Source organism: Falco peregrinus, chromosome 9 (genome assembly GCF_023634155.1).
Source record: "Falco peregrinus isolate bFalPer1 chromosome 9, bFalPer1.pri, whole genome shotgun sequence".
NCBI lineage: Eukaryota > Metazoa > Chordata > Aves > Falconiformes > Falconidae > Falco > Falco peregrinus.
In genome coordinates this window covers 18,112,648-18,132,290 of record NC_073729.1, presented here as the reverse complement: position 1 = coordinate 18,132,290, position 19,643 = coordinate 18,112,648, and the positions used below count along the sequence as shown (strand labels likewise).

Sequence of the window (19,643 nt, the reverse complement as noted above, 5' to 3'; positions counted from 1 at the left end):
AAAAATCTCAAAACTGTAAGCCAGCTGTAAACAGGAGCATCTGCCCACAATATTTCTGAAATATGCAACCTGCCTCATTTCTCTGTCGTGACTTTGTGCAATGTGCAATTTTCTGGCTGGGAAAATGGCAATTTTCTCAAGAGGAAGTTCAGGGTTTTTTCCACAGACTTCATCCCTTTTGATCCACATTTAGTTTTTTTATCTAGCAGCCTGCTTTGCATAGCTACCTTGGTAGCTTTCCCACAAGTAAATAAGAAGTCGATGATAATCCCTTCCATAATTCCTTAGACCTTCAGAAACCTGAGAACAAAGAGCTGGAAATCACTTTGTAAACAGAGATCAGCCCCCACCAAAAGTGGGCAGGCTGGTATAAAAGCTCAGGTGCAAGAACTCACCCCAGTTTGGTTTACAGCCTTCACTTCATTAGCCTAAGCTGGCAGGGCAGTGAATCGGCGTATGAACGACAGAGCCAAAGCAGCTAAAGTGCATAACAAAACAGTACCATGTTTTCTGCTGAACATATAGATGAAATCTATAGTGGAGGTATCTATATATCTCAGCTATATCTAGATATATGTCTGAGATGTATATCAGATGCCATGTCAAGATTTGGAATTACTGGACCTGCTATCTGTCATACACAGGGAAAAAAGGATTTTTCAAGCGAATAAAAGATGGCATGAATATCATGAATTGCCCAATGCTTGTCCTGAGGTGCTGAGGACCTAGCACCCACACTATGCACAGTTCCAGGGGGTTGTTTCAGGCAAGGGCTGGGCTGGTCCTATAGACCAAACAGCCACAAGCAGTTAACGGTGTGCCAGGGGACTTCACCGATCACATGCTGAGGTTTAGTTTAATCCAAAGAGAATTCAGCCTACGTGTTCTGATACCACTTACTCCAAAAAGCAAACTGAAGCTCAGAAAGGAAGATAAGTTTTCCTTCAAGCCACTTATTCTGACTTAAGCTAAAATGCTGCCATCAACAGACCCTTTTCCCACTGACATGCTGCACACCTCACAAAAAAAAAATAATCTAGTGATTTGAGCTCATTTGCTTCTACATCACCACAGCCAGTTAATGGAAGGTGATGTATACAGATATGTACACCTGAAAGCAGAAAGCACACCTGCACAGTCCACAGCTCAGATAAAATGCTATCAGTCACGTGCTCCTCTCCTCTCCCATGAAGCCCTGCAGACCAAGGCGGCCACATCGTCTTCTCTCCTCAAGGTACCGTAGTCGTCCTGTGCCATCCTCATCCCCACAACCAGCCATCCTGCTGAGGGACTGAATTTGGTTTCCCACTGGCAGCCAGCAGACGTGAGACAGGATTACAAGGTCACCGGCCCCATTGCCTGGGTGAGGGCAGCCTCCCTCCACTGAGCATCCTGGCGCTGCCGTCAGCGCGCATCGGTGAGGATGCTCCCAGGCACGAGCAGCTCTGCTCCCAGCCCGGCCTTGGAGGGAAGGCCCACAAAGCAAAATCACTGCCAGGCTTGTTGTGATATTTCCACTTGCTTTACTCGGTTTGGTTGATAACGTGTTGCCACGGAGTCAATCCAGTTTCACTGAGCTGTAGGGCCATATCCTGCACCCACTCACACGAGCAGCTGCATGGAAGCAGTTGATCTGCCCTTTGCTGTGAGGATCAGCCCTGAGAAACAAAAGGTTATTTATTTTCCATTGCTTGTTCAGGCCTTGTCTTTTATTTTTTAACACCATTATGAGTAATAAAAGTAGTTTGGTTTTTTTTTTACTTTCATTTAACTTAATTTCTAGAGCCTGGGGAGGTGGCTAAAGGCCATCCATAGCGCAGCATGAATATCAAAGCTATATAAATGCCGTCTGATAAAATATTTAAGTTCTAAGCACTCCTTGAAAACTATGGGAAGAGGAAGTGTTTAGCTCTATACAAGCCGCCACTGGCTGGCTCATAAACAAGCCCACAGTAGCCTGTTTAAAGAACATTGGCAACACTTTGGACAATGTGCATTTTATTAGGAAAAGGAAGCGTTGAAGAATCAGCTATAATATACACAGCAGGAAAAAGTAAACGCATTAACTTACTTTAATGTGGACAAAAATGGAGGCACAGGGAGAAATTCTGTTTCAGAAAGGTCATTCATTTGCCTCTGCATTCCTTCCCCACATTTATATGCTGCTTGCTGGATTCATCAAAGGTCTTCATTATTCACTCTTGGCACGCATAAAACAATCACTTTCAGATATAGTGACCTAATTACTCAAACAAGACAAATGAGGGGGGGTGGGGGTGGAAAAAGAGGCAGTTACTCACTTCAGTTGTCAGCTTTTAGAAGCTCTTCAGCAAAGAGATTTAAAGGACTTGTAGCACACGTTTGGAAGGTGAGAGCCAGCATCACCTGACAGGGTGGGGGTTGATGACTGCAGGCGCTGGTGGTGATTCCCTTCCATCAGGAATCTCTTGGGCTGCCCCAACTTATGTTCCTCTCCCTCCGGACCAGGTAGCTACGTGCAGCTGCAGAACGGGGACATTTTCACCATGTTTCTCACCCAGCTTCCCCATAGTCAAGCCCAGCTCATCCTGCACGCCCCAGAGCTGGAGCTTTCAGTGATGCTAGGACTTCTACACAAACAGGGAAGCCCCATCAAGTGAACCTTACCTTTAAAAACCATTCCTACTCCCCCTGTAACTTTTTTTCTACAGCCTGAGCAGCCACAAAGATCAGCGTAACATGGGAAGATTTTAGACTGAATATTTGTAAATTAATGCATAACCAGGGCAATTCATTGTTCAGATTTGTTGTGTCCGAACAAGAGACGGGGTTCAAAAGATGATTATGGTTCTTGTTTATTTTGTGATTGTGCTGTAGGATGGCATAGTAGTAATGATGTAATCATTACCAGTAAATGTCACAGTCGGGTAATGACTCATTTAGAGCTCACATGATTAAGACAAAAATAGATACTGGTGTTATTGTGATGCTTATCAATGCTGTGTCATATGCATAACCGTATTAACTGTCTCAATTAAAAAGAGTTGATTCTGGGGACAAGAACCTAAGCATGAACTTTTGAGCCTCTCTGCACTTTCCTCTTCATACATCCATTTTGTTTGCCTGCTCAGTACCTCTGCAAGCATGGAACACATGTCCAGTGTCAGTAAATGCTCACAAATGTTATGTAGCAGTTTGCTTGAGCCTGTTGTTATATTCATGTCAATATACAGCGTTACAGAAAGATCTAGCTCGTTTCCTAATTACTAAGCATTTCACACTGGATGGCAAATGAAAGGCTTAAGCCCCAGTGGGATCATCTGTGTCTGACCCACAAATAATTGTTTGACATCAGAAGGTTTATTATCTCCTAGCAGGAATGAGAAGCATATTTCTTAATAGGTTCCCTACCCTGGGCAGTGCAATCCTTCCTTTGAAGAGTGTCTCTATGGTAATTGATGTTAACGAGCAGCAAGCCAAGGAGAAACACTGGGTCACCAGGTAGGAAGCCCCCCAAGAGATAATCTAATTACTCTCCAAAACAAATTACTTTCAACCAAAACAAATTACTTTCAATCACTCTGCAACAGATAAGATCAGTGGAGGGAGCTCAAAGCTGATGACAGCTGGAGACTGAGGCTTCACGAGTTTATGGATTGATAGCTTTTCTCTTTGGTCCGTTTTGTTGAATGACAATGGAGTGACAGAAAACTGGAGCCAAGAACTGAGCTCCCTTTCATTTCATTCACATGAATGTAGAGGACCTGCCAGCTCCATGCTCTTTGCCGTGTGGCTCATTGATCTAAATTCGGAAAAGCTGGAGTCCTGCATGTTCACATCTGTAACAGGAGCAAAACGCTCGGAACAGACGTGCAGGCTGGGAGCCGCTTGTTGTGCATCACTGTGCTAGGAAGCACAAGGGAAAGCATGACACCGGTGCTTATTTGAGCATGCACATAAAATGTGAGGCAAAACGGAGCCTTCATTCTTATGAGGCCTTAACTTTAAATATTAATTGATACTCTAATAATTTACTAGCAAGAATGGTTGCCAAATGCCTGACTGTTCCCACTGAAGTAAATACATTTTTTTCCAGTGGAAGGCAGAATTGGGCTTAGCTCCTTTTCTTTACAAAGTTTTGAAAATATTGTTCTGAACATTAACTTATTATTATTGATATTAATATTAACAATCAGTGCCATAAGGCAAAGTCAGCCTGAAATACAAACTACTCATTAACCAAATAGTAAGATCTGTTTCAGTGGTGACTAGACATCATAACTGGAAAATCTTACCATCCCCTAATGATGGTGCAGAAGGAACTTGGGCAGCAAGGGTTATAAATGACCAGCAAAAGCTGTAGTTGCTATGTCCGTCACTACCGTTCTCAGGAAATCAAGTTAAAATGCAGCTCTGAAGGAAACGCCAGGCAGGGAGTTGGTGTGAGGGGTGAACAGTTCATCCAGGAGGTTTTGTGTCACTGCTATTTGCCAGGGTGCTGCAAAGGGTTCTCATTGCTGTCTCTGTGTGTTTGAGGAAAAAGTAAGTTTGAGGACTACAGTCTTTTGAGACTGGGATACTGATATGGCCACTGGAGCCAAAAATTGGAAGGGTTTCTATAAGGTCTGTTTACAGTTAGTTCTGTCGCTCTTTATTGCATTAGGATTGGCTAGTTCCTTCTACCACATTATGCAATCAATGACACATCTGCCTAACTGAATCCGAATCACACAGATGGCAATATGTGACCTATTAGCCCAGAGACTGGAAGATGGAACGTCTATTACCCAGCAATAGCAGCTCTTCTGCAGAGTGAGGCTACAACAGAGATCAGAGCTGTTTTCTTGCAGGCTTTATCTGCTAGAGATCTCTGATAAAGAGTAATATACGGGTCTCAGGGAACCTTCAGTATTGAACGAAACCTTGGTGCCCCACATAGAGCCACAAGGAGGCCTCTTGCCCTGCTCTGGAAATCTGAACTGGATTAAATTCAGAATTAACTGGGGGGGCCTATCTTTGCAATTCCCTTTGCAGAATGAGTGCCTATCAATAGACCCATCTTCAAGAGTATATGAACTGGAGACCAATCCCCATGCAAGCAGCACCGTGACTTCACTTTTTCATCCTCAGCACTGTGGCCTGCTCTGTTTGCTTTGAGAGCTGAGGTGTCCCTGCCTCTTGTAGTGCAAGGATCTCCCTGGTGCCTCCAGCCGTGAAAGATCCAGAGACAATGTGGCTCTCACTTTTGTCCCATAATATTTAAGGAACTTTGTTTCCAGGAAAGTGAAAAAAAAAAAATTGAAGATCCATTTAACATAATAACGTTTGGGGTTTAAAGACAGTCAGAATCCTTTTGACCATTATATATCTGATCCCAGTAAATATACATAAAAGCCATACTGAGTTTAATTCTGCTTCTCATGTCAAGTCAAGGTACATAACACATGCAATAGCCAGATAATGGGGGATTTTACATTCCATTTAATATTTGCTGTGATGTTTAATCCCTTGTTTTAATGCAGGTATTTAATTCCACTTTTCAGTGATGCTTCAGATTTTCTTTCATAACGAAACAAGTTATTTAATGAATCTGAATTACTTTTGGAGTAAGACATCATTACCTCCTCATTTTCTCACTAGTCAGATGTGTAAAACCTAAGTAAACTTGAATTACTTTCTAAAGACCATCCAGGCTCTTTCCATGCTGATTTGTTCTGCTTCTCTTACTTCCAAATGGCCTTTTAATTGGCCATTAAACTAGGAAATTATGGCTGATTAGGATCAATCCAAATGCAATGTCTGGATGGACTGGCTATTTGAATACCATTCTTTTAGATCCCATGTTACTTCTGCTTTGTCAAGTAAAGGTCACTTTTAGCTGCATGGGCAGGATGCTTCAGTAACCTCTGCCCTGTGGTCCTTGACCCCAGATGTCCCACATCCATGTTCCGTGGTAGCAAACGTGACTAGTGAGGCAGCTGCAACACGGAACATTAGAGAAAGTTGCTCAGTTTCCCGACTCACAGCAAATTGTGCAGCTGCTCCGCAGCGGTGGTCTAGGCTTCCTTTCTGCAGGAAATTATTTTGTTTGACCTCCAAGTGGAAAAACAGTTATTAATAATCTTCAGCTTTTGCCTCTTGAGCAAAGTCACTGTAAAAACTTTCGACATGCCTGCCACCTATATTAAGGGTTGAGTCTGAGTGTCTTGTGAAGAGGGAGGCAAGTTGCCATCACACTTTTTAAAATCCAGGTGAAATAACTCCATCTACTGAACAGATTTTTGAGGACTTGCACAAAAATTTTATTTCTTCTAAGGCGTTTTTTCATTATTTTAGGCCCAGGATATGGGCTGGAGTGAAAGGTAGACTTCTGTTGATTCAGCTGAATCACTGTTTTCCAGAAGCTGGGGGTACAGCTGTTAGCAAAATATTCTTAAAAGCCTTAAGTGATGCCTTCAGGAAACTTTGAGGTTTTTCAAGTTTACGTTTGCTCAGAACAGTTTCATAAAGGGCTTCACCATTGCAGTGAGAGTCCTGCAGTACCATAATAATAAAAAGTGATGACAGTAGGTGAATAAGCCCTTGTGAACTGAATTGACACTTTGACGCATCGTTCACCTGCATTCGCTTATCATTTCCATCTCCTTAACAGTTCATACAGTTCTGTTGGTGACTTGCAGCTCCTGGTAGTGATGAGCAGCAGAGTGTAGCATGAAATAACAGGCACCCAGAAAACTGTGAGTCTTAGCTGGCTTGCTTAATTCCCTTTCTACCTCTTTTACTCCACTACATGGTAAATTGTGGCAATTTATGGTGTTCAGCACAGACCTCAGACTCCTTTCCATCCAACCTTGGTTGACTGTTTGAAGCCCAGATCCAAAAACCCCCAAACTGTCCACAGTTGGATATAAGCAGACGTTCCCCAGACACATGTAATTCCTACCTTTCACATCCTTCAGTCTTAACAGGACTGAGCAACCTGGAACTAACCTTTACAGGGACAATCTGGAGCCAGGTGCTTCTCCACCTCTGTGCTCCAAGAGACTCACTGTGCCAAGTATCTGCAGATCCTATGTATATATTGGCAAGCGTAGGCATCTCATAGGGGAAAAGCAGTGCCAGCTTCATCAAACTATAGCTGGACCAGAAACCTGCCACAACTTTTAGCAGAACACAATGGTGATTCAACAGCAAATAAAGAACGGAGGTCTCTTGCCCTGCAGCAGTTTGGATGGCTCATGCCTTCCCTAGGAAAACATGAGAGCAAGCCCGCCAAGTTAGTTATTGCCGAGAGCAGCAATGAGGAAACCAGGCTCCTTGTTAGCACAACTACTTGTATCTGCATTTGCTCCACTGTCTCTGTGACTCGGCTGTGTGGGATCATCCTCCTGAGACCGCTGTCGTGTGTAAACTTGACATGCTGTAGAGCCTCAGATGAACACCTCAAAAGCATTCTATCTTTATGGGACATCAGGGACAACCATAGGATTGTCTGATCCTCAGCATCACATAAGCAGTAACAATTCTCCCATAGGTTATTCTTCAATATTCAGTTCTTCACTATATGAATATTCAAGAGTTGATTCTAGCTAAAAGACAACTTAGATGGCCATAAACCTACCAAATATATTAGTGATATAATTTATTATAATTGTCACAATTAAAAGACTTTGTGTTATCGGTTTTACAACAAATCAGGATTACTATTGCAAGTGCTTTTGAGAAAACATCTGCCTTTTAAGCAGAGTTATGATCACGTTCCCAGGTATATGGGAGGCCTGATGTCAAGAGAAGGGGCATTCAGTGCCTCGCCAAAGAGACAGGTATAGTTAAACCCCTTCCAACCCCCTTCTTAACTTTGACTTCCAAAAACTTACTGCCTGAGAGCCCCTGGCTCAGTGTCCTTGCTGACAAAGAGAACAATTTTGCACCTCCAGTGAAGGGAAGTTAGACCTTTATGGAACAAATTCTTCCCAAATATAACTCAGCGAAGTTGCCCCAGTGTCAGGTTTGGTTTAATGTGTCTTGTTGCTGAAGTCTTTGCACATCCTGGCTTCCTACTATGCTCTTTAGGACAGATTTTGTGGGAATTGTCACTAAATCAGACTGTATAGGATCACCTGATTAATTCTGGCTCTCCAGGGCTCTGGATGTGTTGGAACAGGACCACAGCTCTGGGCACGTGCTCTCGCGAGTTTGAAGCCAAACTTTGGTGGCGTATCTGTTTCTTTCTTTTTGTGCTATAACTTCTTCTACTGGCCCATTCTCTATTAAAGGAAAAATATTTCCAATGGAGTTGGAACTTGTCATAAAGGCAACATGACAAGAGAAGAGCACAGGTAAATGCTCCATTCATACCACTTTTCACTGAGAAGCTGGTAGTCTGGAGAGACCCTTTTCTGAACAATCTTTCCTCATGGCTTTCACAAACACATTGCATAAACAAGGTCTAAGGGCCTTCCTGCCTAGGCCAAGTGAGAAAGGAAAATGTAATCTACTGGCAAAGAAACTTGCAATTACTAATTTCTGCTGCAGGATGCAGGCAGGTTTGCTAATAACTAACTAACTAACTAAATAAATAAATAAATAACTTTTGTTGATTTAGTGTAAATAAAGTGCTGGAAAGCTAGCGTTACAAATATGTTCCCAGAAAATCAGTAACACTTCTTCTACATCAGGATTTCAAAGGATTTCATAGCACACGGAAAGGATGGGGTGGATTAAGTATTTCCAAAGTATGAAATAACGACTTACAGTGATTAAAACTTGCATTTAGGCCATTTGAAGCTGACAGGACTTTTGTGGGGTTTAGAGTAGACTTAATCAGAAGATATCATTTGACTGTGAAAGCTTCAAGTCAATTCCAAGCTAAGTATTCCTCTCAGGAATGCATTGACTGATAGCAATAGTTAAGAAAGCATTAGATAACAGAATGGTGAGAGATATTTGAAATTAATTGTCTGGTTGTGTTCATTGGAAAGAACCAGCAATAACACATGCGACTACAAATTACAGTAGCAACGATCTGCCCAGCACGCTGGCTTTCTTTAGCAGAGCGGTTTTAGAAGAGGAACTCCTCCAGAAGTTGTTCAATAGAAAAATCTTTAAGTATCCGATGCATTTGGATCCGACAAATTGACTGAGCCCTATGCTGGTTGTGATAGCTCTGGAGAGCCTCCGTGACCGCTCGTCCCGCCGTGTGACATCCTGTCAGTGGGTGCACAGAGCCGGAGCTGTGGAATCTCAGTTCTGTGCTCATTCACAGCCCAGGGAGAAATATTGTCACCTTTATGCCTCTTGGATTGCAGAAGCAGCTGGGAAGCAGAGCAGTCCTTGACATATGGTGGAGTAACCTCTCCTTCTTAGGCAGGTTTTTTGACTTGGGCTGTGCTGATAAGGCTCTTTATAGAACAACCTCGTGCTCGAATAACCGCATATCGCAGTGTCCTGTGTCTTCACTTCTGCCTTCCCTCATTTGCCTGAGATACTCTTCTCTACCAGAAGCAAGAGAAAGGGCTGGACTGTTCCGCTGGCCCTCTGCCACGGGGAAAATAAAGGCTTTCTTTCTGCCGTCACTGCTGGGGTGACATGCAGGAACTACAGCAGAAGTTAGAACCCAAAGAAATGAGCACTAACAACTCTAGTTTTGCTTGGGACCTTGCTTTCCTCAGAGTACTTACAGCCGCTGTAATCCTGCCACTACCAAATTCAGAGAAAAGGGGAAAAGACTTACAAATCTCTTCTCAAAAGTAATATTGGACCACATTCATGTAATGCCTACTCCTAAACCTGCAGGAGATCCCAAAGATACTCCAAAGGAAGCAGAAAGTCTTTAAATTTTCCATACTATTTTCCTCTTTCTGCAATGACATATATCCAAAGCTTTCACCATAATATTCTGAAGTTATTTTACTATTGAGAAGTTGTCTCTTCACCCTAAACACACCTAGTTCATCACATTTTGATCCTCAATTGGCCTTGAATAACTCATGTAATTTTTCCTTTGATCTCCACCACAGTAGACCACCTTCTCCTAGGGTGGCTTCATGCCCTACTTCTGATCATCACTTGTGGGCACCTTCCTTGGTTTCATTTCTGTTGGTTCCAATGACATTATTGCCCAGTGAGGCACAAGCCCTCTGTTATCTTTTTGGCATGTTCCAGGACCTCTGGATGTTTGACTTTTAAATATGTTCTTCCAAACAAATGTTCTTCCAAAACACATTCTGTTACTGAAAGCTGAAGTTCTTATTCTGCAGAAATTGCATCGGGACATTGAAAAGTGCAGTGGAAATAAATGATTCATTACAACAGGTGAAAATGCTTTTGCAGTTGTGTACTATTCGGTCAGAAGGTATTTTTTTTCTACAAGACTTTCCTTCTGTTTGGTTTTGGGTTTTTTTTCCTACCTTCATAAAAGGAAAAAGTCCTGCACTACCAGGTTTCCTTGTTCCAGGCGCTTTATATAGGGAGCAGATCCAACACTGGAAGTGGCGGTGTGATTTATCCTATAATAAATCTGTTCAGCAAATAATATTTTTTTTCGTGCAAATACATTTGTAGGACCATGAAAAGACATGTGTCTTTCTATTGAACTTGGGCAAAATTATGCCAATAAATTATAAAGTCCAGTGACATGGATAGGAACTGGAACGAAAATCACATGTTGCAACTCTTACATTTTGAAAACAGTGAGATTCATTAGCTCATTCAGCTTTAGCTAAAAATAAGATACTTAATCTGAGTTAATCATCTAGGCTTTTTTCCAGAGCCAATAAAGAAATAGGCACTTCCAGAGATTATTTAACCCATATCTCTTAAACAGCTGTTTTGGGATAGAATTGGCAGTATCCAGTCCAGAGAAGTACTTGGAGGTGCTTACCTCTGTCACTGACTGCAGAGGAACTCGGACAAATGACTTAGATTGAAAGCTTCCTATAACAAGAGAGGCCATTCCAAAAAATCAGTGAAGTGCTTCATTTGCATCTTATTAGACATAAACCTTTAAACATCATTCCATGTAACATCAGCAACAGTAAGGATGAAAATAATTTCTAAGAACTTTCCATCAATCGTTGGGAAATTCTCATTTATAGTCAGCTTTTTTACTTATTTGAAATAACATTTAGTGCAAAGGATTTGCCCTTTCTGTCACAATTTTTGATCTTCACAAGGGAATAATAATGCTGTCAAAATGAATGAACAAGTTGCAAGCATCAATCCCTTACCGCTGGAAAGAAGTTTGACTTCTTGATGAAGAAAATGGATACTTATGACCATGAATATGGTTCACACTGTAGTACAGCATAAATAGTACTCATCAAATAGCTTCTGGTCCCTGAGATGCAAAACAAAATGAACTAAAAAAGCCTTTCAGATTAATTTCAGACCACAGCTTCTGTGTGTGTGGTGGTTGCTCAATACCTTGAAGAATGCATGTGTAGCCAGGATGAGTTACATGCACAACTGCTGTGGGGCCCAGGGTTGCAGGGCAGTGAACTGCCTTTGTGGCAGTCATGTAATAACATTGCAGAATTCTGCAGAGGAAAAAAAAAATAGGGTCTTGGATGCCTCAGTATTATTTACTGGGTTTATAATATTGTAAACCTCTGTGACATTTGAAAGGCCAGAATTTCTCAAATCATCCCATGATTTGCAGGATGCAGCAGGAGAAACCTGAAAGTGAAGTGGTCCTGATCTTTATTAATTATTCATCAACCACGTACAGAAAACTGGGCTCCTTTTTGGGTGTCTCAAGCTGACCATCAGAAAAACCCTGAAGGAAACCAAAAGCAGTAGTTACCTTTGAAATGGTCAGTGACATATAATTCCTTGCTCCTGGGAGCTGGAGATGCAAGACCCCGATCATTCAAACTCTGGTCTATCGATGCCATTACCTGCAGTACCGTAAACTACATGTGATAGTAAGCATAAACATTTATACTATTGCGGGCCGTTGTCCTACAAGACTCTATTTTTGTATGACCTTGTCTATGTGCACAGCCCCACTGAGCTAAGATCACTCATAAAGAAAAGTTATTTGTGTGTTTACAGGAGGGAGATGCAAGACTAAAAGGATGAAAGTAGACAAGTAGCAAAATATAAAAGCAGTATGTGGAAGCTGACCGAATCCATTGTCTCGGAGAACTCGCTAGGGGCACGGGGTTATGTTTTGTTCAATTGTTGTTTAATTGTTCTCCTGTTGGGGGAGAAGCATTTTTCTTACTTGTGGAATTCCTCGTTTTCTCTCTTGAGATCTCAGAAAATTCCTGTAATGCTCAGTTTGGATGGACAGCAGAAAAGTCAGCAGCAATGCCCTAAGGTGCCCCTGAGATGCAAAAATACGAGTGTGAGCGCTACTTTCCACCGCCCCTGGTGCACCGGCTGGGCGAGGTCCTCAGCCCACGGACACGCCAGAAGAAACACGCGTGTGCGGCTGAGGTCGGGCCGCCCGCGGGCCACGCGCTTGCACCGCAGACGGCGGTTTTGCCCCGGTTTCCGTGTGCGGCTGGGGACAGGCGGGGGCTGCAGCGCCCCCCGGGCAGCCCGCAGCCCAGGCGCCCGGCTCCATCTAGTGACACAGCCGGGGATGGCCGGGCGGCGATAGAGCCCGGCAGCCGCGCTGGCCCACCCAGACCCGCCGCACCGGGCCGTGCAAGAGCCGTACCGGGCCGTGCAAGAGCCGTGCAAAAGCCGTGCAAGGGCCATGCCGAGCCGTACCGGCCCGCCCCGGCGTGCGGGAGGCATGCGGCTGTGCCCCGCCGGCTGCCGGTAAAGGGGAACGGCGGCCCCGCTCCCCCAGCGTCCCTGCCACAGCGGCACGGCCCCTGCCCACGGGGTGTGCCCCGAGGTTTAGGAAGCATTCCCCGGGGGCGCAGCTCTTTTATTCTGAAAAGGAAATAAAGGACGATGGGCAGGGGCTTGGGCAGGCGCGGGGCCGGGCAGCCGCAGCCCGGGCGGGCTCCCTCCCCTCCGCACAGCCGGGCGGGTGCGCATTCACGCCCGGGGAGCCCCGCTCCGCGGCCCGGCGCTTACGCACACCAGGGCAGGGGCTGCGGGCCCGGCAGTGCCGCCCGTCCCGTCCCGTCCCGTCGGGGCAGCCGGGACCGCGGGGGTCCAGCCCTGGCCCGACGGGCAAAGGCGCGACCGGAGCCTCGAAGCGGGGGAAAGCTCGGCGGTGCGGGTGGGGAGGGAGCGCCTTCAGGGTGTCCCCTGCGAAATGATGTCACCTGATCAATATTTTCGGGGGGAGTGCCCGACCCGACCAATTCCCGCTATGAAATGGGCTCTATATTGGAGCTGGATGCGGCCGAATCGATCGGGCTGATAACGCGGAGCTATAAAAGGCCGGGGGGCTGGCTTCGCCCGCGCTACATCCCCGCGGCGCCGCCAGCGCAGTCAGCGCCCGGCCGCCCATCCGTGCCCCCTCCGCGCCGCTCCGCCGCCGGCCGCCGCATGGGGCCGCGCCCCGCCGCCCGCCCCGCCGCCCTGGCGCTGCTGGGCCTGGCCGCCGCCGCCGCCGTGTCGCTGCCGCTGCCCGACGCCGGTCCGCACGTCAACTACGGCTGGGGGGAGCCGATCCGGCTGCGGCACCTCTACACCGCCAGCAAGCACGGGCTCTTCAGCTGCTTCCTGCGCATCGGCGGGGACGGCCGGGTGGACGCCGCCGGCAGCCAGAGCCCGCAGAGTGAGTACCGGCGGCGGGGCGCGGCGGGGCGGGAGCGGGCCGCGGGGCTAACGCCGCTCTTCCCTCCGCTGCCGCAGGTCTGCTGGAGATCCGCGCCGTGGCCGTGCGCACCGTGGCCATCAAGGGCGTGCGGAGCTCCCGTTACCTCTGCATGGACGAGGCGGGGCGGCTGCACGGGCAGGTGAGCTCCGACACTCCCGCTCCCCGCTCCCCGCTCCCGCTCCCCGCTCCCCGCTCCCGCTCCCCGCTCCCCGCTCCCGCTCCCCGCTCCCTGCTCCCGCTCCTCGCTCCCTGCTCCCGCTCCCCGCCGGCTCTGCCCCGGGCTCCCCTTCCCCACGGGAGCTTTCCACCCGCGCCGCCGCGCAGCCGAGACCAAGGGCCGCTATATTCTTTTTAGCGTTACGCTTGGTGATGGGTTAACAAAGCTCTCGGGGCCCCCGTCACTCCTTCTGGCTGGAGCATGGGGGATCCTGGGCGCTGCCGCTGCACGAAAGGCCGTCGGGATTGTGAGAAGGCAGCAAGGGAGCATCATTTAGGGAGCAAAGGATGTGCTAGGTGTCCCCAGCCAAAATACACTGAGGATACGGTCCAGGGCAAAATTGCGTTGATGTGTAAAAAGCCTCAGCGGTGGGTGGCTGCGTCTCCGCTGCAGAAATAGATTAAATTACACCATAGAATCTGAGTAATTTCTCACTGTTTTGGAAGAAGAAAAAAAACAGGATTACTCCTTGGAAAAGGAGATGCAGCCAGATGGCTGACAGGCACCAAGTCCTAGAAACAGGGAGTCACCATCCCGTAGGTTGTACCAGACAGAAACAGGATTTCGAGGGACGAGGGACCCTTCTCCAGCGCCCCAGGTGTGGGCTGGGAGAGCAGCTCACCTGCGGGACCCCAGCAGGCGGAGGGGCTGAGGGACCTACTGACATTCACTCTGCTGGGTCGGTCATCCATGCTTTCTCCCTGGGTATGTCAGCGTATCAGCTAGGCACTGTCAGCGGTGTAAACTTGTTTTAAGCCACACAGAGCAGTTGCCAGCTCTAGAATTGAAAGGGTAAGACTCAGACTTATGCTGTGTGTAACTGCTTTATGGCAGCCTGAGTTTCACAGGGAGATGGGTTTTTATTATGCTGTAGAAAAGATACAGCTTGATTCTGCTTCCATTACTCCCACAAAAATTCTGCTTATTTCAGTTGGGTGAGGATTTGGCCCATTCCCAAAACTCCCAGCATGTTTAATAAGAGCAATACGTATATAACATATAATTAAGCCTTTCTTGTTTTCTTGCTTTTCTGGGCTAGAATCAATCGATGCTGTGATAAGGTGCATAGGGTCAGATGATATAGGTCAATTATTAGCTTAGGGTTTTAATGTATATCCAAAGCAATATGATCAATGAAAACAAAGCAGAGCCTGGATCCTGCTTCCGTTGGAGCTGCTGGCTGGACTTTAGCAATCGCAGAATTTTAAAATAGCTTTCATGTAACACTGTTTTGAAGGCATATACATATGCTTGGACTCAGACTGTGTTGGTGCATAGTATTAATTGCAGGGGATTTTCTCTGAAAATACAGTAACATGTAGCCACGTCGCCACATCTCTGTGTTGTGGACACCTGCTGTCACCTCTCTGCTCACAGCCAGGGCAGGCAAATCTTTGCCTTATCAGAGCTACGCTCAGGGGTGGAAGAATGAAGGGGCAAATACAGTGTCTGGGGACTGAACTGGGCAACCACTTGCTGTCCTGAAACATGCCCTTTTTTAAGGAAAAAAGACTTTCCATCAGACTGGAAAACTGATGACGAGAGTTGATTTTTGATGTGCAGTGTGCCCTGGTCAGTAGTTTAAGGGGAAATCATGTAACTGCTGAATATACTGACATACTATAAATTTCTCCTGTGAAAAAGATGATATGGAAATACTTAAAGTGTGTTTGGTACTTGCTTAAAAGAATACACAAGAGACAATACCAGTGAAAGGAAGCGGGAATGATCTAGTCGAGACACGGGGGGGTACAATCAATAACTGTTACTTGTAATGTGTGCTTACTCAAGAGGCTTTTTTATTTCATCATCCTTGTTGGTGAGGCTGAGCACTCACAGAAATAAAGACAGCTAACAATTCAGCCATAAATTTGTATCATATATACATGTTTTTCTGAGATATGTGTGCAGATGGATAAATATTGCATGATTTTATTTGGAGAAAGCACCTTTTTTTAAAAAATTACTGCATTTCTTTGAAAAATGCTTTTAAAAGACAAAATAGTACTCCATATTATTGAGGGTGCTTGAGAAAGGGCTGAAGTTTAGCAAATGAGCTCTGTTCAGACAAGCAGAACGTTCATGTAAGGACACTGCTGTCACTGCAGGCTGGAACACCATCAGTAGCTGTCTTTTATTGCCCGCAGGTTCAATCACCTGCAGTGATTGAGCCTGACATAGCCCTGGAGCTGTAAGAAATTCAGTGCTTGTGTAAGGATCTGGGAAGGTCTGAGCTGCTGATACAAAATCCTAACGTACTATACATGAAGCATACCACAAATGTAATTTTACAAATTCATACCTAGGAAAATACATTCTTCTATACAGAATCTTAACTTGCACTGGTATTAATTTGGCTGTTCTAACTAATGTGTAACGAGAAAATAACCCTGTGTTAACTGATGTTTTGTAATTTCAGTAAATGCTGAGCAAAAAAAGACAATTACCTCTTTAATATTTTTTACCATGTTTGCATGCTGCCTTTCTGCAGACCTGATCCTGAAGCCCTTACACAGGCAAATCTCTAACAGAGCTGGAGTTTCCTACCTGATGGTTGTTGGATTAAGTCTCGTGGCTGCAGTTACGTACTGTCAGCAGTTAAGGACGGTTTCTCTAAACCAGCACTGTCATCTGAGACCCTTTTCCCCTGGGCTCAGGACAGGAGAAGCGTGGTAGCTGTGGAGAAGTACACATCCAGGATTCAAAGTTTATTTAACGTGATGGATGTGCATTAACTTCAGGAGTTCTGGATTAGGTCTTTTAATGGCCTCGTAAACACAAAACGCATGCTATGTGCAACATGGGGAGCTCGAGTAGAGTAGAGAGTAGAATAGAGCAGAATAGAATGGAATAGAGTAGAAAAGAATATTTCATTTGGAAGGGACCACAACTAACATCTCGTCCAACTGCCTGACCACTTCAGGGCACTTCATCTCAGTGGCTGTGGTCCATCACTGAAAGAGCAGTTGCCAGAGCCAGGGGTCCCACCTGCACCCCTGCAGCAGCCAGGGGGAGGGGCAGTGGGCAGCCCACCAGCAGTGGGGTCTGCAAGGTGCAGACAAACCTGTGACAAGCCAGAGGGACATCCCTGCTGACAGCAGAGGGAGAAGGGCTGGTTGTGTCAAAGGTTTATGTGGTGGTTGAATACAATGACTGCGGTGGGTGTGTTTGTAATTCTCGTTACTCCTTGCTGTTCAGCTCAGGTATTCCACTGAGGATTGTTCCTTTGAAGAGGAGATTCGTCCAGATGGCTACAATGTATATAAATCAAAAAAATATGGAATATCGGTGTCTTTGAGTAGTGCCAAGCAAAGACAACAGTTCAAAGGAAAAGATTTTCTTCCGCTATCTCACTTCTTACCTATGATCAACACTGTGCCCGTGGAGTCAACAGACTTTGGTGAATACGGTGATTACAGCCAGGCCTTTGAACCAGAGGTGTACTCCTCGCCCCTCGAAACGGACAGCATGGACCCCTTTGGCATCACCTCCAAACTCTCGCCAGTGAAGAGCCCCAGCTTTCAGAAATGACTCTGATCCCACACGTGTTTTTGAAGAAATATTGCAGAATACTGCAGGGTTTTTAGCTTTTCATGTAGTGGTATTTTGAACTTTTCTGTATATTTCAGTATGGAGCCAGCTTTTTCCTTGCAATGTGTTGTACCTGTAAGAGATGAGTGCCCAGAGGCTATTCTATAGTCTAAAGAATTGCCTAGCCATAGTTTTATTTGGAAAAGAAGGATTAAATAAGGAAAGCTTAGTAGCTTCATCAGAGTTCCTCCATTACCAGGGTGATGATAAAATAATTACAATTTTTTCTACATCAACTTCCTTACCACATAAGTTCACCTGTTGTTTCTGCTCATATGAACAAATGCAGAAAACATCTTCCTCTTCAGAGGCCTTAAAGACAAGCATTTGGAAGAAAACACGGTTAAGGAAAAGCTAGTAAATGTGGTTACATGAACTAGAGTGAACGTCGTTTCTTGCAAAGCTGCTGAAAATGTTCTGGGAAAACTTTCTACGGAAAGCATACCACTGAAAAAACAGTTCTGCTTGTATATTGTGCTTTTTCTTCCCTTAGGAAATAAGGGAAGAAAGGGGAAAATTTCTTCCTTCCCTTATTGCTATAAGGTACTTGGTAAAACTAGATCTTTGATTTCTTTTATAGGCTAATTTATGCTCACTGTGGCATCAGCATCATGGAGTGGAGAGTTTTCATTAACATTAGTGAGAGCTTAGGGTGCGGTTGGAAGAGTGCACAGAATGCTAGTTTGTGTTCGTCAGGTAGGGAATGAGCAGTTCAAATTAGTGTTTAAATTAAAATTCTGTTGTATGTAAGCATGTATGTTATCAGCAAATGGAGAAAAAGACTGAACATGGATGATGTGTAGGTCAAATCGGTTGCAAAATAGGCTTTTGTGTCTAACCTTTAACCATCAGCAATTCTTTCAAGTCCCTTCCAGGCTTAATTCTGTGTCCATGGGAATTGGTGGAGGGAGAGTTTAGTGATTTAAATGCTGCAGAACTGGGTCAGCCCCACCGTTCTTCTTGCAGGAAGGGATTATGAATACTTCATGGCCGAGATGGATGGCTGACGTCTTCAGTTCTGTTCTCCTGTAGTAAAAATTTGATGAAGGAATAACCACGGTGAAACCAAAGAGGAAAAAAAAAGAAGGGAAAAAAAAAAAAGCAATGTGAGAAAAGGGTTCAGGGATTTTACTCATTTCCAAAGGTTCCTTTATAATAGAGATTTCTATACAAAAAAAGCTCTACTGGAAATACTGGTGTTCTTCTGACCTAGCACTTCATTGCCAATGCAATATTTATAATTAATTTATTGAATACGTACATCTGTTTATTTTGTTACTGTTATTTATGCTCAAAATTCTATTTATATACTCCTGAAGGTGGGTTTTTTAGTTGTAACAAATTTTGTGGAGTTTTGTAATCATGATATTTTAGCGGACGATAGCTTTTTAAATTTCTGTGCATTATCAGTAGTGTAATGTGTACATTTGCAATAAAAAAAGAAATCATCTTCAAGACGGAAATCTAGCTGACTTTTTTGTCACTCCTATAGTCCAGAGACTTCAAGGAGCTTTAGCAAACCATGGCATCTGGCTCCACAGCAGGAGATGGAGTCCCTTGTGGAGGTGGCATGGTTGAGGGACAACAGACAAGGACATGGAGAGACAACAGGGTTTTCCCAAAGCTAGGCAGGGAATGCCAAGGCTGGAATTCCAGTCTGTCTGCTGCCAGGTTCTGATGAGCTCCATGTGAAATGGCAAGTCTAAGAAAAGTATCTATCTGTTAGGAAGCAGTTTGGAAACAGCTCATTAAATTTGGCCTTGGGATATGTGAAGGTCACTCTATCTAGTCCTAAGTTGCTACTCTCTTGATACAACACGAGTGAAGCTCAGCTTTAGGCTGTCTGTGTCCTGATGTTTTCCTCCCATTCCTCATCATTCAATCATATGATTCATTATGAATCAAATCATAATCAAATCATTCAATATGAATCAAAAGATTCATAGAATTGTTTAGGTTGGCATGACCCTTAAAGTCATCGAGTCCAACCATAAACCCAGCACTGCCAAGCCCACCGCTAAACCATGTCCCCCGTGCCACGTCTATGTGTCTTTTAAACATCTCCAGGGACGGTGACTCCACCACTTCCCTGGGCAGCCTGTTCCAATGTTTAACGACCCTTTTGGT

The 19,643-nt window shown here is 45.0% G+C and overlaps 1 protein-coding gene across 1 annotated transcript; it reads left to right on the top strand.

Moving 5' to 3' along the window:
- Positions 1-13,419: 13,419 nt before the first annotated feature.
- FGF19 (fibroblast growth factor 19) lies at positions 13,420-18,971 on the top strand. The gene is made up of 3 exons (XM_055814406.1): positions 13,420-13,666; positions 13,744-13,847; positions 17,124-18,971. The coding sequence occupies exons 1-3, from the start codon at positions 13,435-13,437 to the stop codon at positions 17,454-17,456; spliced, it is 669 nt and encodes a 222-aa protein (XP_055670381.1). The 5' UTR covers positions 13,420-13,434; the 3' UTR covers positions 17,457-18,971.
- Positions 18,972-19,643: the final 672 nt, after the last annotated feature.